General features: G+C 43.6%; 1 protein-coding gene across 2 annotated transcripts in view; it reads right to left on the bottom strand.

Annotated features, from left to right (window-relative positions):
- Nucleotides 1-435: 435 nt before the first annotated feature.
- Nucleotides 436-21557, bottom strand: part of LOC137542303 (bactericidal permeability-increasing protein-like) — a 71766-nt gene continuing 50644 nt past the window's right edge. For both annotated transcript variants that reach the window (XM_068264123.1, XM_068264124.1), the window contains exons 8-15: nt 20837-21013; nt 17146-17205; nt 14017-14184; nt 13014-13081; nt 11836-11878; nt 10126-10189; nt 2746-2822; nt 436-1918 (exon numbers count right to left, since the gene is read on the bottom strand). In XM_068264123.1, the coding sequence (XP_068120224.1) occupies nt 1880-1918; nt 2746-2822; nt 10126-10189; nt 11836-11878; nt 13014-13081; nt 14017-14184; nt 17146-17205; nt 20837-21013 (696 nt within the window). In that variant the 3' untranslated portion in view covers nt 436-1879. The remainder of the gene's footprint in view (nt 1919-2745; nt 2823-10125; nt 10190-11835; nt 11879-13013; nt 13082-14016; nt 14185-17145; nt 17206-20836; nt 21014-21557) is intronic.

The following is a 21557-nucleotide window of genomic DNA, read 5'->3' as shown; positions in this document are numbered from 1 at the left end:
AAAAAAATAACATTAAATTAATAAAAAAACTAATTGCAGCAGCAATTAGATACCACCAACAGAAATCTCTGTTGGTGAGAAGAAAAGGAGGTAAGATTCATTTGGGTGCTAAGTTGTATGGCCATGCAATACACTGTTAAAGCTGCACAGTGCTGAATAGTAAAAAATCACCTGGTCACTAGGGGGGGGGGGGGGGGGGGGTGCATTAGTAATACCTACTGACGACTCTTACATGCTTTGTCTGCCAAAACCAACATTTTCTGTATTTTATGCAATGAAGTTATTTGAGGCAGAGGCCCTAACATAATAAAAGATCCAGGATACCAAAAATTATCACGTTTATTACGGTTTTTTTTTTTTTATCATAATCATATTAGACATAGCAAGATTCACGAAAGATAAATTTTAAGTAAAATCTAATCAATTTATACGTTCATTTATTGATTTCAGGAAACATAGAAGCCAGTAGCGCTTTACAAAATACCAAAAGAAGTCAGAAAATAATAACTTGTAATTTAAAAGCTCAGACATATTAGTATGCATTTAAAAGTACCTTGTTTTATGTGAATTGTGCAAAAGTTTTAAAACGAAATTGCCATATTTGTCAAAAGAAAAAAAGGAAAATGCCTAATGCACTAAACCATCGTTCCTCATTTACCCCTCAATGATCTGCTGTCTGCTCACTCTTCCCTCTTCCTAGTCAATCTGAAGCCATGATAGGTTATCAGTCATGGGGAGGCGTGGCTTTAGCTAGCACATTCATTCTCACCTCTTCCTGTTTATGTTGTGGAACCTGAAGTGAGAAGAATATAGAGGCTGCCATATTTATTTAATTTTAAAACAATTCCAGCTGCCTGGCTGTCCTGCTGATTGATTTGGCTGCAGTAGTGTCTGAATCATACCAGAAAGAAGCATTCATTTTTGTCAGATTTGACACGAATGTCAGAAACACCTGATCTGTTGCATGCTTGTTCAGGGTCCATGGCTAAAAGTATTAGAGGCAGAAGATCTTCAGGACTACTAGGCAACTGGTATTATCTAAAAGGAAAAAAATTTGGCAGCCTCCATATACCTCTCACTCCGGGTTCCCTTTAACTGGGATTGTATCAGACTGACTGGATCTGAGCAGGCAGATCCATGTTCTTGTAGATAAGGAAGTTTCCATTTTATGTTGCCCAACAGTTATGTTTTCTGCAAGAAATTGTATATACTTAATTAATTTAAATCCAAATAAACCCAAATTTGAACAAAGCAAATTCTCAAAGCTGCCACTTTTGCTTGCCTGCAGCTGTGCACCTATCCATACAGTGTTCCTGCCTAGTCCTTTTTGCAAGTCTTACAGATGATTTCTGCCTTCTTTTGTGAACTACAAGTCCCACCTCCTCATGTACATACATGGGTTGTACTGCAATGCAGGGATGCTACGAAATGGAGCGAAGGATGCATTTTTCTTCTTACTTTAGATGTCACATGGTCAGAATTGACAGACCAGCCCACCGGACGATTCCGGAGAGGAGACGAAGCATGTTGTACTGCAGTGGCACTCCTATTTGTCCCATGATGAACCTATTGTATATAGCACTTTTCTATACACGGTTTAATTTTATTTTTATGCTGATTGAGAATAGAATTAATTTTATACAATTGTGAGTTTAGTTAGAAAGTGTTTCTGTTAAATGCTTACAAAAAATAAGCCTGAGCTGGAGGTTTGATGATTGAACACTGGCTTTGTAGAAAGATATGAGACCCCCATATAGAATGGGTATGATAGTCTTTTCTCATTCGCTAATAGCCTGTAGCATCACACCATAGCAGAGAAGCTGCAGTATTCATGGCGGTTTCTTTTTTCTGAAGTAATCAAATCACTTTTGCCAATGATTTATCCATAATGAACGTCAACTCCCAACACAAGGTAGTGCTGCAAAATAAAGAAGGCAAATCATTATTAACTACAGAAATTGTAACTTTCAAATACAAACAATGAAAAGTTGTGTAGTCATGTTACACTCATACACTATTTAACCCTATTTACACTAGTGAATAAACCAGGACAAAAGGGTGCCGCCATTCACGGCAATGATAAAAAACCACGATTAGTTGCAAATTTGATGAGCGTAGCTTTGGGGTGGTGGCGGTGGGGGGAGTTTAAGGGTTATGCACCACAGGGGGGTGGGGATGTTTAAGGCTCCTCCCCGGGGTGGTTAAGGGTTAATAGGCACCATGGGGGGGGGGGAGGCATCGGTAGAGGGAGGGTTCTGAGTGAGAGTAGAGTTAGGTTAGGTCTTTAGTAAAATATTGGTAACCATTACCGAGATTTTACTATAGTAGCAGAAACAGGGTGAGCCAATTCTCAGCTTCAGCCTGCGGCAAAGTGGCCCGTGCTGATAATGAATGGACTCCTGAATCAATACTAACTAAAATACAATTGTGTATTTCACTTATTGGTGAAAAAGTACACTATATTCCCCTGCATATGAATCCCTGTGACATTTGAATAGGAGTTTGTTGCTTGGTTGCTGCTGTCCACACAACTGTTGCATGCAGGGTTATTATTGTAGGATGTGCAGAAAGGGGTTAGACATTATTACATTATTATCAGATCTGCAAAGAACACAAGCATTAGAATTACATTTTTAAGAATTAAAATTTAAACTTTCTATATTAGCTCAATTATGTTTTTTTGCCTAATGTGCAATCAACGTCTGAAACTGACATATAGTTTATATTGAAAGATTATCAACTCACCTGATATAGCTTCAGTACCACATTTTCCAGAGTCACATTATGCAGCGTAGGTAAGGGGTAACCCTTACGCAGGAACTCTGGGAGGGAAAAAATGTTAAAAAAACGCAAAACATTAAGGTCTACCTATATAGTTACATAGTTACATAGTTATTTTGGTTGAAAAAAGACATACGTCCATCGAGTTCAACCAGTACAAAGTACAACTCCAGCCTGCTCCCTCACATATCCCTGTTGATCCAGAGGAAGGCGAAAAAACCCTTACAAGGCATGGTCCAATTAGCCCCAAAAGGGAAAAATTCCTTCCCGACTCCAGATGGCAATCAGATAAAGTCCCTGGATCAACATCATTAGGCATTACCTAGTAATTGTAGCCATGGATGTCTTTCAACGCAAGGAAAGCATCTAAGCCCCCTTTAAATGCAGGCATAGAGTTTGCCATAACGACTTCCTGTGGCAATGCATTCCACATCTTAATCACTCTTACTGTAAAGAACTCTTTCCTAAATAAATGGCTAAAACGTTTTTCCTCCATGTGCAGATCATGTCCTCTAGTCCTTTGAGAAGGCCTTGGGACAAAAAGCTCATTCGCCAAGCTATTATATTGCCCTCTGATGTATTTATACATGTTAATTAGATCTCCTCTAAGGCGTCTTTTCTCTATACTAAATAAACCCAGTTTATCTAACCTTTCTTGGTAAGCGAGACCTTTCATCCCGCGTATCAATTTTGTTGCTCGTCTCTGCACCTGCTCTAAAATTGCAATACTTTTTTGTAATGTGGTGCCCAGAACTGAATTCCATATTCCACATGTGGCCTTACTAGAGAGTTAAACAGGGGCAATATTATGCTAGCATCTCGAGTTTTTATTTCCCTTTTAATGCATCCCAAAATTTTGTTAGCTTTAGCTGCAGCAGCTTGGCATTGAGTACAATTATTTAACTTGTTGTCGATGAGTACTCCTAAGTCCTTCTCCAAGTTTGATGTCCCCAACTGTATCCCATTTATTTTGTATGGTGCTAGACCATTGGTACGACCAAAATGCATGACTTTACACCTATGTTTATTTGATCCTCCCTCACCCACACCGCGTGTGTTAGAATGAGGGCCGGTTTAACCACCGATGCGGCCCCGGGGCAAAGGTAAGCTGGGGCCTCCATCCCCCCAGAAACATTTTATCTAGTTGGCTGTCGCTGGAGCTGCTTGCCGCCCGTCTTCATTCAACTTCCTGTGTGACCCAGGGCATCACATCATGTGTAACATGCGCTGGGTTACACAGGAAGTTGAATGAAGACGGGCGGCAAACAGCTCCAGCACAGCAGCTGGGACAGCCAGGTAAAATACAAATGCTGCTATCGTGCTGGGGTCCCGCTAGCAGGTATATTGGTCTGACAAAACAGATCAATTAGGAGGGAGGTCAGGGTTTTGGCAGCAAGGGGGGGCCCGGCGGTGCAACCACACACAGTGATGATTGTTGAGGTGGATGTTGGAGACCCCATCAGTGCTCGGGGCCCTGGGACAATTGCCCCCCTTGCCATACTGCAAGTGCCAGCCCTGGTTAGAATCTACGCCACACTTGCAGCTCTCTATCTCTGATACGACATAGATTCTACGCCATCGGTTTTCTGCATTCCGGAGCCAATAATTTGCTCGCACGGCTGCTGATTTGGCTGTCATGTGACAGCTGAGCTTCTTACTTTTGCCGAGGAGCCATATTCATTGGCTCCTTACCAGGTGATCACTGTGAGCCAATCACAGTGATCAACATCGACAGAATGAAAAAAAAAGTCTCTTTTGAGCCTGTCAGTTCAAAATGAGTTAAGAAGGCGTACATCAAAAAAGGGCGTCGGGAAAAAAGGGCGCGTGGTGTAAACGATAAGCAGTATTATCGTTTATAGAAATATTGTGTAGAATTTCGTTTACAAATAGTGTTTTAAGAATTTATAAATCATTAAATAATGTGTATGAGATCAGCAATTCTTAAAATATTAATCTTCCCTGTTTCTAAACTGAAACTTATATTTACGTTTGTTAAAAACCCTCCCTGTACCTATCCCTGACCCCTAGACCCCCTGTTGGTGCCTAAACCTAAGACCCCCCCCCCCCCCCGTTGGTGCCTAAACCTAAGACCCCCCCTGTTGGTGCCTAAACCTAAGACCCCCCTGGTGGTGCCTAAACCTAAGACCCCCCTGTTGGTGCCTAAACCTAAGACCCCCCTGTTGGTGCCTAAACCTAAGACCCCCCTGGTAGTGCCTAAACCTAAGACCCCCCTGTTGGTGCCTAAACCTAAGACCCCCCTGTTGGTGCCTAAACCTAAGACCCCCCTGTTGGTGCCTAAACCTAAGACCCCCCTGGTGGTGCCTAAACCTAAGACCCTCCTGTTGGTGCCTAAACCTAAGACCACCCTGGTGGTGCCTAAACCTAAGACCCCCTGGTGGTGCCTAAACCTAAGACCCCCTATGGATAATAATGTTTTACAAACATTAATAAATAAAAAATTTAAATAAAAAAATGTAAATAATTTTTTTGGGTGGATAATAATGTTTTAGAAATGTTTTAGAAATAGTGATTTAGTATCTTTATAAACGTTATTCGTCACGGGCTCATTTTGTAAAGTTAAATCATCACAAGCACAGTTATAAAACCTTAAAAATCTCTGGGCGCTGTTTGTAAAACGTTAATAATCTCCGGCGCCTTTTTTTCCCTGTTCGGCGCCCATTAAACGATATTTATAATGGGAGTGAATGGGGCGCCCTTTTTGTCCACTTGTCTCATGCGCCCAAATCTCCTGCTTCCGTTAAAAAGCCCCTCTAAAACTCCCCATTATACACACATGGACCTCTGAAGTTCCAGCAATAATATAACTTTGAGGTTAAAGCGAAATGAAACCCAGCAATTCTTCTTTGCTCTAAAACATTATTTACAGCATATTATATACTACCAGCATTTTTTTTTTTTTTTTGCAAGAACAGCATTCAAAGGGTTAAGCACAGGACAGAAAAGCTCATTGCCGGGAAAGCTGGACGCATCCGAACTGGAGATAATGTTATCTTGTGTTTAATTCTGCTGGGAAAGGGGGTAGCATTCACACCACTCGTCCCTTTCCCTTGCACCAGAGTAGAGGGATGCTTGTTACAGCCAATGACACCCCTATCAATCCGCCCACTTTGTACTGCAGTCTAGCCCTAAGACAATTTCAAAAAATTTGTCAGTTATGGCAGAGAAAGCCCAGTAAAATTGACTACAGCTGAGGTAGACTGAAGACCAAGATAGAGACTATGAGGGCGGCAGGGGGTCAAGGCCGGTTTCCACTACTAAAGCGATGCGAATGCTGCTACCTAGCCACATCGCATCACTTCCGCCGCCGCCCGCGTCACTTCCGCATCTCCCGATGTGGAAGCCAATGGAGGAGATGGGACGCGGCTGCGGGTGGATGCACTCTTCCATTGCCATTTATGCAGGAGAACAGAGGCGCCAAAAGGATAAAAGGAAGCTAAATGAGCTTAAAAACTAAATTCTTGGTAAATAGAGGAGGTAGTGGTGGACTTACCTCCTCCAAGTAGACACACAACGACTGTAGTAAACACAGTCAATATATTTTATTTATGAACTTCAAATATGCAACGCGTTTCGCAGGTTTGATCCCGCTTCATCAGGCAATAACAACGGAGCAATAGCATGTGTGGTCAGTAGAAGAGCCAGGCACCTCTTACACTCTTAGGAACATATTGAGGAAATGGACAACCACAGGCTCAGTTGAAGATAAGGCTCGTGTGGCCGACCAAGAAAAATCTCGGATAAACAGAAGCGAGGAATGGATAGAACAGTCTGAGTCAACCCACAGACCAGCACCAAAGACCTACAACATCATCTTGCTGCAGATGGAGTCACTGTGCATCGTTCAACCATTTAGCGCACTTTACACAAGGAGATGCTGTATGAGAGAGAGATGCAGAGGAAGCCTTTTCTCCACCCACAGCACAAGCAGAGCCACTTGAGGTATTGGGACAAGCCAGCTTCATTTTGGAATAAGGTGCTGTGGACTGATGAAACTAAAATTTAGTTATTTGGGCATTATGCACGGAGGAAAAAAGACACAGCATTCCAAGAAAAAACACCTGCTACCTACAGTAAAATATGGTGGTGGTTCCATCATGCTGAGGGGCTGTGTGGCCAGTGCAGGGACTGGGAATCTTGTCAAAGTTGAGGGAAGCACGGATTCCACTCAGTATGAGCAGATTCTGGAGTCCAATGCCAAGGAATCAGTGACAAAGCTGAAGCTGCGCCGGGGCTGGATCTTTCAACAAGACAACAACCCTAAACACTGCTCAAAATCCACTAAAGCATTCATGCAGAGGAACAAGTACAACGTTCAGGAACAAGTACAACGTTCTGGAAGTCCCCAGACCTGAATATAATTGAAAATCTGTGATGTGAGTTAAAGAGCTGTCCATGCTCGGAAGGCATTAAACCTGAATGAATTAGAGTTGTTTTGTAAAGATGAATGGTCCAAGGTACCTTCAAGCAGAATCTAGACTCTCATTGGAACCTACAAAAAGCGTTTAGAGGCTGTAATTTCTGCCCCTCACCTCGGGCTCTCCTCTCAGCGCTCCCTCCTGCAATCATTGGTGGCAGCAACAGCGGCAACAGGCTGAACCCATTACCTCCTTCTCGCCGGAGGTCTTCTGATCTCTAAGAGCTTCATGTAACTTCCTGTTTAAACAGGGCGGAACCTCGGCCGTGCGCCAATGTGGAGGTTCGGCCCGCCTCTGGTGGGCGGATCCTGGTCACAGATGGCGTCTGGCGCTCTTGGAGCCGGGGCTGGATGTCGACTTTGCCTGTCGGCGTAGGGGTGAGTGAACGGTGCCCTCATTGGCCCCTTTCTTTTCTAATAGTCCTCTATCAGGTCTGCAGGTTATACTAGGCCTTGTGATTGGTCAGATAACCCTAATCTGTGATTGGTTGTTTCATTGGTGGATGGATATAAAAGTATGTAATGTATGTTAGTGTAACGGTTGGGTGTCGTAGCTCAGATGTCTGATTATGTGGTGATCTGCAGAATCACCAATAATGCAGACGCTATACCCAATTATGTGTGATCTGGAGAATCACCAATAATACCAGTATAGCAGACAAGGAGCAAAGTGTGTAGTGATTTGGTGCAACCGTAACTTTAATGGTACAATGAGACCTCACCAGAGGGGCTGGTGAGGTATAAACAGTACACTGTCCGTGCACTAACGTACAACCTCCAGCAAGCTGGAGGAACAATACTGAAGAGGCTGAATCTCTCGAGGAGCGAGTGATTCAGAATATGCTGCAGGCAAATGAACACCCGAGGGGCTGGTGAGTCAGACTGTACTGCAGCCTGCGAGACACAGTAATACTACAATGACAGGTTACCTAACGAGCAGGTAATTAAGGCTGAACTATGGCCTAGCAGAACTGCTTCACCAGCGGAGCTGGCGTAGTTAACACCTCACCAGTGGCGAGGGCCCACTGGTGAGTAGAATGGTCAGGCAGGCAAGGTTCGGCAACAGAGAGGTAAGTATCAGTACAGGATCGTGAGACAAGAGAGTAATCGGTAATCAGGCAGAGGTTCAGCAACAGGAAAGGTACGTATCGGTACAGAATCGTGAGACAAGAGAGTAATCGGTAATCAGGAAGAGGTTCAGCAACAGGTAGGCAGATAAGCGAAAGTACAGGATCGGAAAGCATATTAGACTGTCACTTGCTTGAGAAAGGGGACATACCCCGAAACGTTGCACTTTTGTGTGACAGCCTGTAACTATGATCATTCAATAAAAGAGCATATGAATTACATGGATGGTGCCGGCTTCATCTTCTACAAAGTATCTTATCCGTATGGTCAACGGATTGCCTGGGCACATCGCAACTTATACAGGACGGAGTGCCTCCTCTTCACTTTACTTCACATTATTATTTATATTGCATTTCTAATAAACAACGCTAACGTCATTTATTTGTTCGGCTACACCTATTATTCAGCAACACAAAACCGAACCTAGCTTCTGAAGAGTCGCTACAATTGTTGATAGCTAGATAAAATAGAATGTGTTTAACCATTTTATTTGCAGGTCTAGAATCAGCCAGTCAGTGGGTTCCTCTGTCCCATTTGAACAGAGGTGGTGGCAGTTATACCCTGAAATAGTGTGTAATTTGTATTACTGTAACTCACAAGTTCCCTTTTAGTCGGTCTGCTGCCGAAGTCCCAGCGGTTTCTGCGCACCGATTGCGACCACAGATTGCATGGTCTGTGTGCTGAAGCCAATTGGAAGGCATTGAGCGGTCCGGCCACCAGGGGGCTTGTGACAGCCCCTAATATAGATAGTCAGGTATAGTTGTCCCCAGTATAGGTCAGCCAGGCATAGGCGCCCCCAGTATAGGTAGCAAGGCATAGGTGCCCCCCAGTATAGGTAAGCCATGTAAAGTTGCCTCCAGTATAGGTAAGCCAGGTAAAGGTGCCCCAGTATAGGTTAGACAGGTATTGGTGCCCCCAGTTAAGGTAGCCAGCTATAGGTTCCCCTCTGAATAGGTTGTTAGCTATAGGTGCCCCCAGTATAGGTAGCCAAGTATAGTTGCCCCCAGTATAGGTAGCCAGCTATAGGTGCCCCCAGTATAGGTAGCCTGGAAGCAAACAACAGCAGAGAGGGGGGCCTAACTCCCCCACTCCCTCCCTCCCACACTCCCACCTCCAGAATTTAGTGCTGCAGCAGCATGCGGGCAGGCAGGCAACAATTCACATCTTCCTGGTGCCGGAGCTATGCGTGTCATGTGTCTACTGTCTCCAATGCCAATCACCGTACTTCCGCTAATCAGGAAGTACAGTGAGCGGCGTTGCAGACAGAGGACCTGTGGCACGCAGAACTCCGGTGCCAGAACCAGGAAGAGGTGAGTCATTGCCTGCCAACCCGCTGCTGCATCGCTAATTTCTGGAGTGTGGAGCGAGGAAGGGGTGTCCCAGGTTAGGGAAGAGGAAGTTGGGCCCGCCTCTCCACTGCTGTGTGCCCGCAAGCTCTACCTTCCTGCACTGCTTCCGCCTCCAAGTACTAGAGGGCACACCAGGGATTTTCCCGTCTTCCCGGTGGCCCAGTCCGAGCCTGGTGGCCAGGGAGGGGGGCACGATGCCGCCTGACGTCAGGATGCCCCCTGAGGAAGTGGCATCACCTGGCATCATGGGTGGCCCGGAGCTGGCTCTACTGGAAAATTGAAGTTGCCCAGAGGTCAACCTAAACTCACACTGAAGACAAACTAAGTTCAAACTGTGCTGGAATCCATGTTAAATTGATGTTGGTTCATACATTAGGCAGACATTTGATTTCAGTTTGCTTAATACCTATATCCTAAAAAAAAAGAACATACCATTGACTTTGGGAAGGACAGATGACGAGATGAATACATTCATTGCGGACTCCATCATAGTCACCTGCAATATAGTAAGTCGGATTATTGGTGCTTTCCAGCCTTATTTATTTGCCTAATCATGGTGTATGTCATATCAAAGCAACTTTTTTGCTTTTTTATACAAACACTGGGTAAAAGGGCTGGGCTTTGCATAAAGGCATATAGACCTGCAACAATAGACTCCAGATCATTACTGACATTTATGTGAACTCATGTTTGTAGCTCCAATGTAGTCTAATTTTTTTAAAAGACTCTTTAACTTTTTAATTACACAATAGTATAAAAATTCATACGGTAAGTCTACAGAGAGAAAAATATTTTACAAGAAAGTACATAGGAGCTACAATATGGTGATGCAGCATACAAAATAAAACAATAAACCAATAAAACATTCATACAGAACATATGCCTCCTGTGGATCTTGGATCTTTGTTAATATATCCCAAATAGCTTCCATCATAGAAAGGATATTTTGCTCAAATCAATGCATATTTACATATTAAACATCCTACCTTTATCTGTTCACTATGAGGCTAACCCCCTTCATCTTCCGCATATAGGCCACCAGTGTGGGTCAGTAATAGCTCAATATCCTTAGGCATGGTACTCCTATACAAGTGGCAGCATAATACAAATTATCCTTGCTTCAGCTTAACTGGTTTTCCATAGAAGAGGAAGTAAATTGAAGAAATGCAAAGGAGAAGAGAGAAAGAAGAAGAAGAAGAAAAAAGGAGGCACCTCAAGGAGCCACCTACTTATCTGTCATAAAGCATCCTCATATATCGTAGTCCTTTCTCATGCTAGTGTCTGACGCTAATTTGTCTGTCCCGCCAAAACATTAACATATTCCCATAATCCTTTAGACTCCATCCATCCTTCCCACGTCTTCATGTGTTGCTCTTCTTTATCATGTAATAAACTTGTAATTTCCTCCATCTGCTGGACATACCTTACCTCCTGAAACCATTCTGCAGTGGACAGGGCCTGTGTTATCTTCCAATGCCTTGTTAACAAAATTCTAGCTGCATTTATTAAATGCCTTATCAGGGACTTCCCATAGGCATTGATGCTCCAAGAGTTGGAGTTTAATAGATAAAAACTTGCTTTCTCTGGTAATTTTGTTTCAGTAGTTTCCTCTCTATATTTTTTAACTCCCATCCAGAACACCCTAATATTTTTATGTCCCCTCCTCCTCCAGACGCATACGTGTCATTGAGCCACCAGTGAGCTGGGTGAAGGGTAAGCTGAATGACGGTTCACCCTGCTGCTGTTCAAATCCCAGGTGATTTTAAATACTGATCCCCCTCCGAGTTATCGCAATTTATGTAATTTGTGGTCCCCAGGCCCACGCAGTATAACATCATGTCATATTCACGCTTCTGTGTCCCGGCTATGGTGTCCTCCTTGTCTTGTCTTTCCCACAATGCAACAAGGCTGACAGACAGAAACTGTAAGGACCTAGGTCCTGACATCATACTGTGGGAGGAGTTTTACCAAATAGACCCCTCCTCTCATGGGAAAGGAGGTATCAGCTACTGATTGGGATGAAGCTCTTCTTTGCAAAAACACTGGAGAAAAGTCAAAGTGATAGAATCCTACTATCTGATGATTAGAGCGGTGGTGCATTGCTGTTTTGAATTAGTTTACTTTGAGCTGCAATGTACTCACTGAAAAAGATCCAATATCGGAGTGTTCCAGCTCAATCTGTACCCTACAAACAAAAATACCAATAGTTACTTACAGTTTTATAAAGATAAATAAATCAAAGTACAGCTAACATGAGATGGATATGGAGGCTGCCATATTTATTTTCATTTAAACAATACCAGTTGCCTGCTGCAATGCTGAGCCTCTAATACTAATAGCAATAGACCCTGGACAAACATGCGGAGTCTGACTGGATTGGCTGCATACAGTTTTTTCAGATGTGTGATTGATTAAGACACTGCAGGCAAACAGATCAGCAGGACTGCCAGGCAACTGGCATCGTTTAAAGGGAAATACATCCGGCAGCTTCGATAGCCCTCTCAGTTCAGGTGTAATTTAGGCATTTATATAATGCTGAACTATTTACATCACTGATTGTTCCTCAAATGGTCTAAAAATCTAATGTTCACACCTCAATCTACAGTCAATTATTAAAATAAGGCAATATGTTTTTAGGAGAAAAGTAGAGCCACATAAAGATTCCAGGAGAACACAGGGAACACAGATAAATTCATGCATAGACTGTCCTGAAGGGATTTGAATCCTGGACACTAGAGCTGCAAGGAATATATGCTAACTCAAAGTGATCAATCTCTCTTGCACTCTCCCCAGAGTATTTATGAAGAAGCATATGGTCAGTTTGGTCATATGATTCATTTGTAAAGCCTTGTCCACACTTTACATTGCTGTTGCACTTGCTTGGCAGGAATTGGGACTTGATTCGTTGGGCGACAGTTCATGGCCAAAGCAGTAACAGGCTAGCTACCATGGAGGGGGTGTAGGGACTACACACGGCATGTGATGGAAAATCAACACCACTCAATAATCACAGAGATATCAGTTTATTAAATACATGAAAATAAAGTGCAGATATTGTGCAAAAGTTCATACCAAAATTCATATAGGTGAAAAAAAATATCAAATAAGTCAGACAATAGTGAGACAAAATGCCAATGAAAGTGATAATGCTTTATGCATCTAAATATTGTGCATAACTAGTCTGCCATCTATGAGTTACACTTGAACACAGTTTATTGGATATAAATAGTGTCAAAAGCAAGGAGTTCAAAATAACGTATTACCCTAGGATGAAGGTGTCACACTCAGTTTACTTATTTTGGATTATTGGATTATGTTACCTATCAAGTTTCAGGTTTCCCACGATCTGACTGGAATTTACGTAAACTTCTGCAAAGATGTCGGTTGTCTGTTAACGAGATGTATTGATATCAGTAAACATGGTTAAAAGTTCAGGGACCCTTTATATGAATGCATTTATAAAGGCTCTAACTTTATTGTATGTGATGTTTCATTGAAAATGTTTTAGAATTTGCAATAACAATGCAATAGTAATATAACTAGCACAGTAGCTACCATATTTTTGGCACATAAGACACAAAAAATGGGGAGAAAAAGTCCTTGCGTCTTATATGCCAAAATACAGGGAGTCCCGAGAATTACGAATGCCTGCCGATACAAACTGCCGACCTGCCGCCAAGTCGGGGAGTCCCTGCATTGTCCCCCCCTTGTGTCTCCAGCTACCCCCTGTGGCTCCCACGCGTACATCAAAAAGAGCGTCGGGAAAAAAGGGTGCGGGGTGTAAACGATAAGCAGTAATACGGTTTATAAAAATAGTGTTGTATTTCATTTACAAATAATGTTTTACAAATGTAGAAATCATTAAATCATTAAATAATGTGTATGAAATCGCCAATTGTGAAAACGTTGTGCAATGATTCCCTATGAGAGAATTCACATCTGAGCGTTTCCATTCCGATCCGCTCGCCAAAGCGCTGCCTGCACCATTTTCCGGGTGATTTGCTTCAATGGAAGGTATAGGGAAATCGCAAAAAAGTGTTTGAAAAAGCACTTTGTATAGTGATTTCTCCAGCGCTTTCATGAATAAATACATTGTATTTATTCATTTCCGGCTGAAAGTGTTCACTTCCTGACTGATGTCGGGAAGTGAAAAAAAACGAATTGCTCTGCAAAAGTGCTTAGAAATGTGCTTTACAAAAAAATCACAACACGCAGGTAAATGCTGGGAGGCGCTGAAAAATATTGCGCACAAAAACGCAAATAAATGGTGTCAGCTATTGCGATTTATGATGTGAACAAGGCCTAATACAGGGCATGACTGACCAGCTTGAGCAGGAAGAGAGGAGCCAGGGATGAGTTTGGCAGTATGGCATAGGCTTGGACCTCCAGCACCGGTGCCAGGCTCACATTCCCAGGGGCGATATTCAGAGATGGTGCAGAAGGCGATGTTAGCATCAGCTTCATCAGCATATTTGGGTACATTTTGTTCAACTGGAAACAAACAAGCATAAAAAACATTTTCGTTAGCAAAGCAAAGATTCCACCACCCATTACATGTACAAATGTGCATTGACAATTTTACTGTATAATATTTTACTACTAATCCATATTGTGAACTAATCAAGGAGACTTTTAGACACCTACCTTGTTCATTAAATGCTCCTGTAAAGTGGCACTTTCTTCGAGCAAAGGCTAGTTGGTGGGATGTAGTGTGATGTAACATCCATCAGTAATGATGGTAAACCCCTCTTGCTATAATTACAAAAAGGCCGACCTTACTAAAAAGCCCTTATCAGTTAATTGCACTACAGGAGACTGTAGGATTCTTTACATTCGGATTTAATTAAAAGCAGTGCTTGCGACAGCACCGGGGTCCTGGACTAGAGGGGCCCACTATGGGCCTTCCTTCATCCATCTTATTACGTGCTATGCTGGTAATGACCATTTCTATATGTGCATTGAATCCTTAACAAACTGTATCCTTACTATGATTACACCTCCCTGACACTGCAGTTGTCCTTGGTTGGTTTTAACACACTGCTTGTAAAACTCGCACCAGGGCCCCAAGCTCCTTAGTTAAGGTACCTATACAGTGGTTGATTTCGGCCAGCCCATCAATATATGTTTAGTTTCTGACATCAATATATGTTTAGGCTGCTCTAATCGGATTGGCTAGAAATTGATGCAGCAGGCAGCATGATCGATCGATTTATGACCGATTTTGATCGATTTGCTCGATCGGTCCAGACAGAAAATCTAGGTGGATCAGCTGCTGGTGGCCGATCGATGGCCCATAGCATTGCATTGGATCGAATAGTGCAGCAATGCATTTTGATGGATTTCCAATAGATTTCATACTGAAATCTATTGGAAATCTGTTCCTAGTGTGTGGCACACATCAGATTCAACCTGACAGGCATCTGAGAGGAATCTATGTGATGGTCGAATCTGCTGAAAATCTATAAGTGTATGGGTACCTTTATATCACTTTACTACTCAAAGAGTCAGAAGACCACCTGTGTGGACAAAGGATAAGTGGTGTGTCCATTATCCACACAAAATGTAGTTAACTTGCATAGTATTGCTTTGTATTATAGAAGGATATTTACATACTTGACATTCATTTAACCTGTAGCTGACCGCTTCACGCTGATGGGTGTGGCTGTGGCGGCAGCCCCAGGACCGCCTAACGCCATTCGGCGTAAGGTCCTGGGGCTCTGTTTTGCAGGAGATCGCGCACAGGCTGCGCGCGCATCTCCTGCTTGGTGGGGGGCGGAGCTCCGCCCCGCCTTCAGTCTCAGAGCGGCGATTGCCGCTCGGGAGACTGTTAGACGGCGAAATCACCGTCTAATGTGTAATTAGGTGGTGATTTCGCCGTCCAACAGTCTCCCGAGCGTCAACCGCCGCTCGGAGACTGAAGGCGGGGCGGAGCGATGTGATCTGCAGCAGCGCTGTACTGGGGACAGCCGTGTGACACGGCTGTCCCCTCCTGAGGCACAGAGGTGATCGGCGTTCATAGGCTGAAGCCTATGACAGCTGATCACGGGGTTTGGCTGGCGGGGGGAGGGAGGGAGGGGGGTTTACAATAGTGGGAAAAAAACAATTTTTTAATTAAAAAACTGACAAACAAACATAAACAAACAAACATCTGGGGGGCGATCAGACCCCACCAACAGAGAGCTCTGTTGGTGGGGAGAAAGGGGGGGGGGGATCACTTGTGTGCTGTGTCGTGTGGCCCTGCAGCTTGGCCTTAAAGCTGCAGTGGCCAATTTAATGAAAAATGGCCTGGTCTTTAGGGGGGTTTAACACTGCGGTCCTCAAGAGGTTAGAGACAATTTTGTAACAAGAGGGGAAATGTGGTGTTCATGCTTCTTGCCTGTAGTGGGCACTGTGATATTACTGTGATACTACATGATTACATGTGACCTATCTATACTGCTCTAGGATTGTTGATTCCTGTTCTTGCCTGTCAGTGTGTGTGCTCGATATACAAACCAAAGAATGGCTTTATGTTTACAGAGCTGCTGTAACTTTTAAATAAATCCAGTTCTAGTTTTTCTGCATCAGTGATTACTTAACACAACACACCTCTGTATATTTATTTATTTCTTTAATTATTTATAGTATGTATTGACAAATTAGACAAGACAAGAAAGTCACAAAACATTTTTGTGCTTTTCTCCTGGTGGACTTAAAGCAACAGAGCTGCAGCCACTAGAGAGTGCTTAGTAGGCATTAGCAGTTTTAGGGAGTCTTGCCCAAGGTTTCCTTATGTAATAAATGCTGGCTAACTAAATAGGAAGAGCCGAGATTGAAACCCTGGTCCCCTTTGTCGGACATAATCAATCGGGTGTGTGGCGATAAGGGCATGCAATATTGGGACGAGCGACAGAACCCCCAGTGTTGTCCCCCCTCCCCAGTTTTACACGCCTTGTGCGTGCATTTATACTTTACCTGTCACACACAGCGGTGCCCTTCCATCTTCCGCTTTCTTAATTTGCGCTCTCAAGCTGCTGGTGTATAGTACACGTGGCGAATATGTGGCATCATAATGCACCACATGCTTTTCACTGGCAGAGTGTGAGCCTCAAATGGAGGAAGCCAAAGATGGACGGGCTGTGGTGGGTGGACAGTGGACAAGTGAAATATAACTGTACGGGGCACATTTACACTGGGGGGGCAGAATCAGAATAGATCAGAGAGAAATATCTCATTTCTTCAATTCTTCCCATAATCGCTACATGTATGGGCGCCTTAACAATTCACAAAGATCAGCCAATCCTGTCTACTTTTTATATGCGGTGATTTACCTGTCCCCATCGCTGGCTATAGGCATACAAGCCATGCATTGGGTGATGATTTTGGGGCTGTCTGTTGTCCTCCTAGTCCTGACAAACACATGCAATACATTATAGCAAATTATTTTAAGTATACTAGACGATCTGTATTTACCTGTGGTATCATTATTCCAAAAGAAGACGTGTTCAGACGCACTGGAGAGCCCTTAGGAATCTATAGGCAGAGAAAACAACCAAAGTATTGCAATACAGTGAATACAGTGAAAATTGAAATATATTACAGTTGTGTTATTATTTCCTCTAATGCTGTGGGTAACATCTATATGGGAAATCTGCCAGCCCCTTTCCCAGAGGCCGTTAAACTGCGTGCATATCGTGCAGTGCAGTCTCCCAGCTGCTAGCCATGAATGTCTTCTGTCTGCAGTTACATGCAGCCTTAATGAGGGCTTGTGTATGCCTATCCATTTTTCACCTTTCATGGATGGGGCCTCAACTTATAGACTGCTTGGGGCCACCAAAATCTTAGCTGCACCCCTTAATTGATTGATTGGATTGGACAGTGTTGATGGTGCCAATCAACTACAAATGATCAATTTGTCAATCATTTCATAAATCTGTTCTGTGGATTGATTCCATTTGAAATAATTGGATTAGCTATAATTTGTATTTGATTTATGGGCTACATTGATGCTTACTGATCGTTTCCTTCTGATCACAAATTAATGGATTGGGAGGTTAATTGTTCTATAAAATTGCATTCTTAATGGGCACCTTAAGACTTTGGTGGGGCTATTTTTAAATTACATAGCACACACAATTCACATAACTCCTGATCTCACTCTTTCCTGCCCTGCTGCAGCTCCAATCCAAGTTTTTATTCTTCACCAAGGTCACTCTCATTGCGCTTGTACCCTGGGGTTTCTGATACTATCCAGCCATCAAACCCTCCCCTCTGATAGGTTGGAGCTGGGTCAAGGGCCAGCGGTGATGGTGAGTGAGCGCATGCCACAGACAGTGAGCTTCCCTTGTTCGCTGCCCCTTCATCCCCTGAGTCCCAGACACTTGCCAACCTGCTGCAGTTCACATGTTTGGCAGTTTGACTGCATGAGTGTGCCCAGCCAAGTGCTCGCCTCTTGCCTCCTGGTGCCCTAAGCCATGGTCTTTGCGGCCTTGCCAAAAATCCAGCCCTGGTTACTGAGGACAATTAAAGGGACACTAAAGGGTAATCTTGGCCACTGCTGCTGCTCTGCCAGAGGTTTGTTAAGACTAGAGGCATACAGGTCAAATACTCAATGTCAATTTTTTTTCACTCCACTTCTCACTTCCTGTTTCAGCTGAAGGTGGTCAGTGAAAAAGGAAGTGAAAGAAAGCCAATGGCAGAGACAGCAATGGTGAATAGGGATGGCCCTGCTTAGGAGAACTCATGGAGAAGCATGTGATTAGTTTGACCAGCTGATAGATTTGTAAGGTCCTGATTTGCAGTGATGACTAGGGATGCTCATTCGGATTCTGCGGAAATGAAATCGCGGAAATTTCCGCCGATTTTAACATTGATTTTCTCAAAAACTATAAGGTCTTTTTGAAAACTTTTTTCTTCTTGTTCACAGTCTTCTGTTTAATAAACCTTAAAAATTTGGTGTCTAGGACCTATGGGGGCTTTGCTATTAACCGCTTAAGTTGGCGGCTTTTAACTGTAATGTAAAATGCAGAAAATCCACATTATCTGATATGCAGTAATTTTAAGCCAATCAGAAGACTCAGAGTGAATAAACCAACCAAAGAATGGGGATTTAGGCAAACATTTCCGCATTCTCTGATTGGCTTATTCATTCTGAGTCTTCTGATTGGATTAAAATTACCGCGTATCGGATAATGTGAATTTTCTGCATTTTACATTACAGTCAAAATCCGCCGACTTTAGCGGTTAATAGCAAAGCCCCCATAGGTCCTAGACACACCACATTTGCAGGGTTTATTAAACAGAAAACTGTGAGCAAGATGAAAAAAAAGTTTTCAAAAAGACCTTATAGTTTTTGAGAAAATCGCTGTTAAAGTCGGCGACAATTTCCACGATATCTATGGAAATCGGAATGCAGAAATCGGTAGCGGAAAACGGAATTGGTAGCGAAATTGGTAATCGGCAATGGTGGAATGCGGATTTTCCACGGAATCGGAAATTGGCATTTCTGACCATCCCTAGTGATGATTTCCTGGTTTAACACATGATCAGGACCAGCAAATCAGAACCTTACAAATCTATCAGCTGATCAAACTGATCACATGCTTCTCCATAAGTTCTCCTAAGCAGGGCCATCTGTAATGGTGAAGTCATTTGCAGCAAGGTGGGAAAGAATTAGAACCTGTGTCTTTTTTGTTGTTGTGGGGCAATTTCAGTGTTTGCCATAGGCTCTATATTACTCAGATACGCCCCTGCTGCCCTGCCTATCAGTTTCTCTGCCCTGTACCTGTCACGTCAATTACCCTTGTGTCTGTCTACCAAGTCAACCCTGTCAGTACAGCCATGTCAGTAAAGCCCAGTCTGTTCCCTCCAGGATGTGCCTTCCATGCTTACCCTTCTAGTGCTTTGGTACTTATCCAGTGTCCCCTGACCAGTGCTCCGTTACTTATCCAGCTATTTCCCGCTCAGCCTTCTTTGTCCAGACTATACCATTCTGCCTGTCCCCTCCTGTCTGTCGCATACAGTTATCCTGTTTAGTACAGTTATCCTGTTTACTACTCTTTCCTTATTGGCAAGGTACCCATTCTGTTCTTCTCGTCTCTGGTGGGGTAGTCCTGTGGGTCCTGACCTGGCGAGCACCTGGCAGCACCTCACACCTCCCCCCAGATCTCCTCCCTTCAACTTTACTGTGCTCCCCAGAGCCAGTGCAGCATTTTTGTAGCATAGCAACTCACCTGTCCTGTTACGCTGCTTCATTATTTTGTGTGCTCTCATCTTCATCCTCTCCTCCATTAGCTCTATGTATGTTATTATGTAATGACAACTGATGGGTTGTGGAGAAGAGGCAGCTAGCAGGGTTGAAGAAGGAACAGGTGAGTTTTGCCGCAAAAATGGTGCAAGGGCCCCAGGGAGCCAGGGCCGGTGCTACCACAGAGGCAAAGGGGGCAACTGCCCCGTGGCCCCAACCTCTGCTGAGGCCCATGCAGCGCAAACCCTGCTACATTCTGCCTGCTCCCCGGGGGCCCTGCAAGTATAATAGCCATAATTACCTATTAGTCCCGGCGGGTGAGCGGACGGGCAGCAGCTGCACTTTGAGACACACTGCCTCCCTCCCACTCTATGACCCAGCGCGTCATGTGTAAACATGCGCCGGGTCATAGAGTGGAAGGGAGACAGCGTCTCAAAGTACAGCCGCTTCCTGTCCGCTCACCCGCCGAGACTAATAGGTAATTATGGCTATTATACTTGCAGGGCCCCCGGGGAGCACAGGGGTAATGGCGGGGGAGAGAGAAGCTTTGCGCTGGGGGGGGGGGCCAACTCTAGTTTGCCCCAGGGCCCCTTAAACCGGCACTGCAGGGAGCACATGTCAAGAAGAGATCTGGAGCAGCCAGACAGTGTGCAAGGGTCCTAGGTGAATTTCCCCTTTGCCTAACCCTATATGGTAGCACCAGCCCTGTGTGCAGCATGTCCTCATCTATTTCATACTTCCTGCATAAGCAGTGCCCACCCTCAAATTTTTATTAGCAATTGTCATTATTAGACAAATGATCATAGAATTTTCAGATGCAAAACAGTTCAGCTGTTTTCATCCCTCTATAACAAAAAAAGAACCACTCAATACAGTTGATCCTACAATATTTTTTAGCTGATTTTTTTTTTCTCTTACCATGTCATCGGTCACATTGAAGACAAGCATTCCAGATGATTGATAAGCAAAGCCAGCTGAATTAAATAAGAATTCAGAAACAGCAATGTAGATCATCCAGTTCTGGTCATCTGGGAGGGACATTGGCTGTGGTGAGAATGGTGGGGTGGAATTGTGATGGATTCCAAAAATTTCACCCTGTGGAAAAAAGTTGTAGATGGTGTTTTAGAAGTATGGGCATCTACGGATATCTTAATTTCATATGTTCTGTAAGGCAGACAAGGACAAAGGAACTGAGGCTGTCACCTTCATAGAATAAGTTTTGGGGATAACACTGCTGCCCAAACACCATTTTATGCTAAATTACACCCTATTTCAAAGTATAGGAGGGACATTGCTTATTTTTTAACAAAATCCCTCTGCTCCTCTTCCCTTATCGGTTGTCCCTCTTGCAGATTTTCTGTATAGGTGGGTATCTTTAAGCAAACCTGAACTCAGAACGTCCTCTTTCCTCTAAAAGATAAGCAACAGCATAATAACCTTTAAAGAGAAATGTTTTTGTTACAGCCGATAGAAATCCTGCAATAAATCTGCAGTGTGTCTACTTCCTGCTTTCATGGAAGCAGACAAAGGGTTAACATCCTGTGCTTACAAATTAGCTGCTCGGTTGAGGCTGCTGGGATTCCCGAGATTCCACAGATGAGAGATCAAATTACACTTGTGATTAGTCACAGATGAGGGA

Source organism: Hyperolius riggenbachi, chromosome 12, assembly GCF_040937935.1.
Source record: "Hyperolius riggenbachi isolate aHypRig1 chromosome 12, aHypRig1.pri, whole genome shotgun sequence".
Classification (NCBI taxonomy): domain Eukaryota; kingdom Metazoa; phylum Chordata; class Amphibia; order Anura; family Hyperoliidae; genus Hyperolius; species Hyperolius riggenbachi.
The sequence above is the reverse complement of the archived record's forward strand: the minus strand, read 5'-3'. Positions and strand labels throughout refer to the sequence as shown.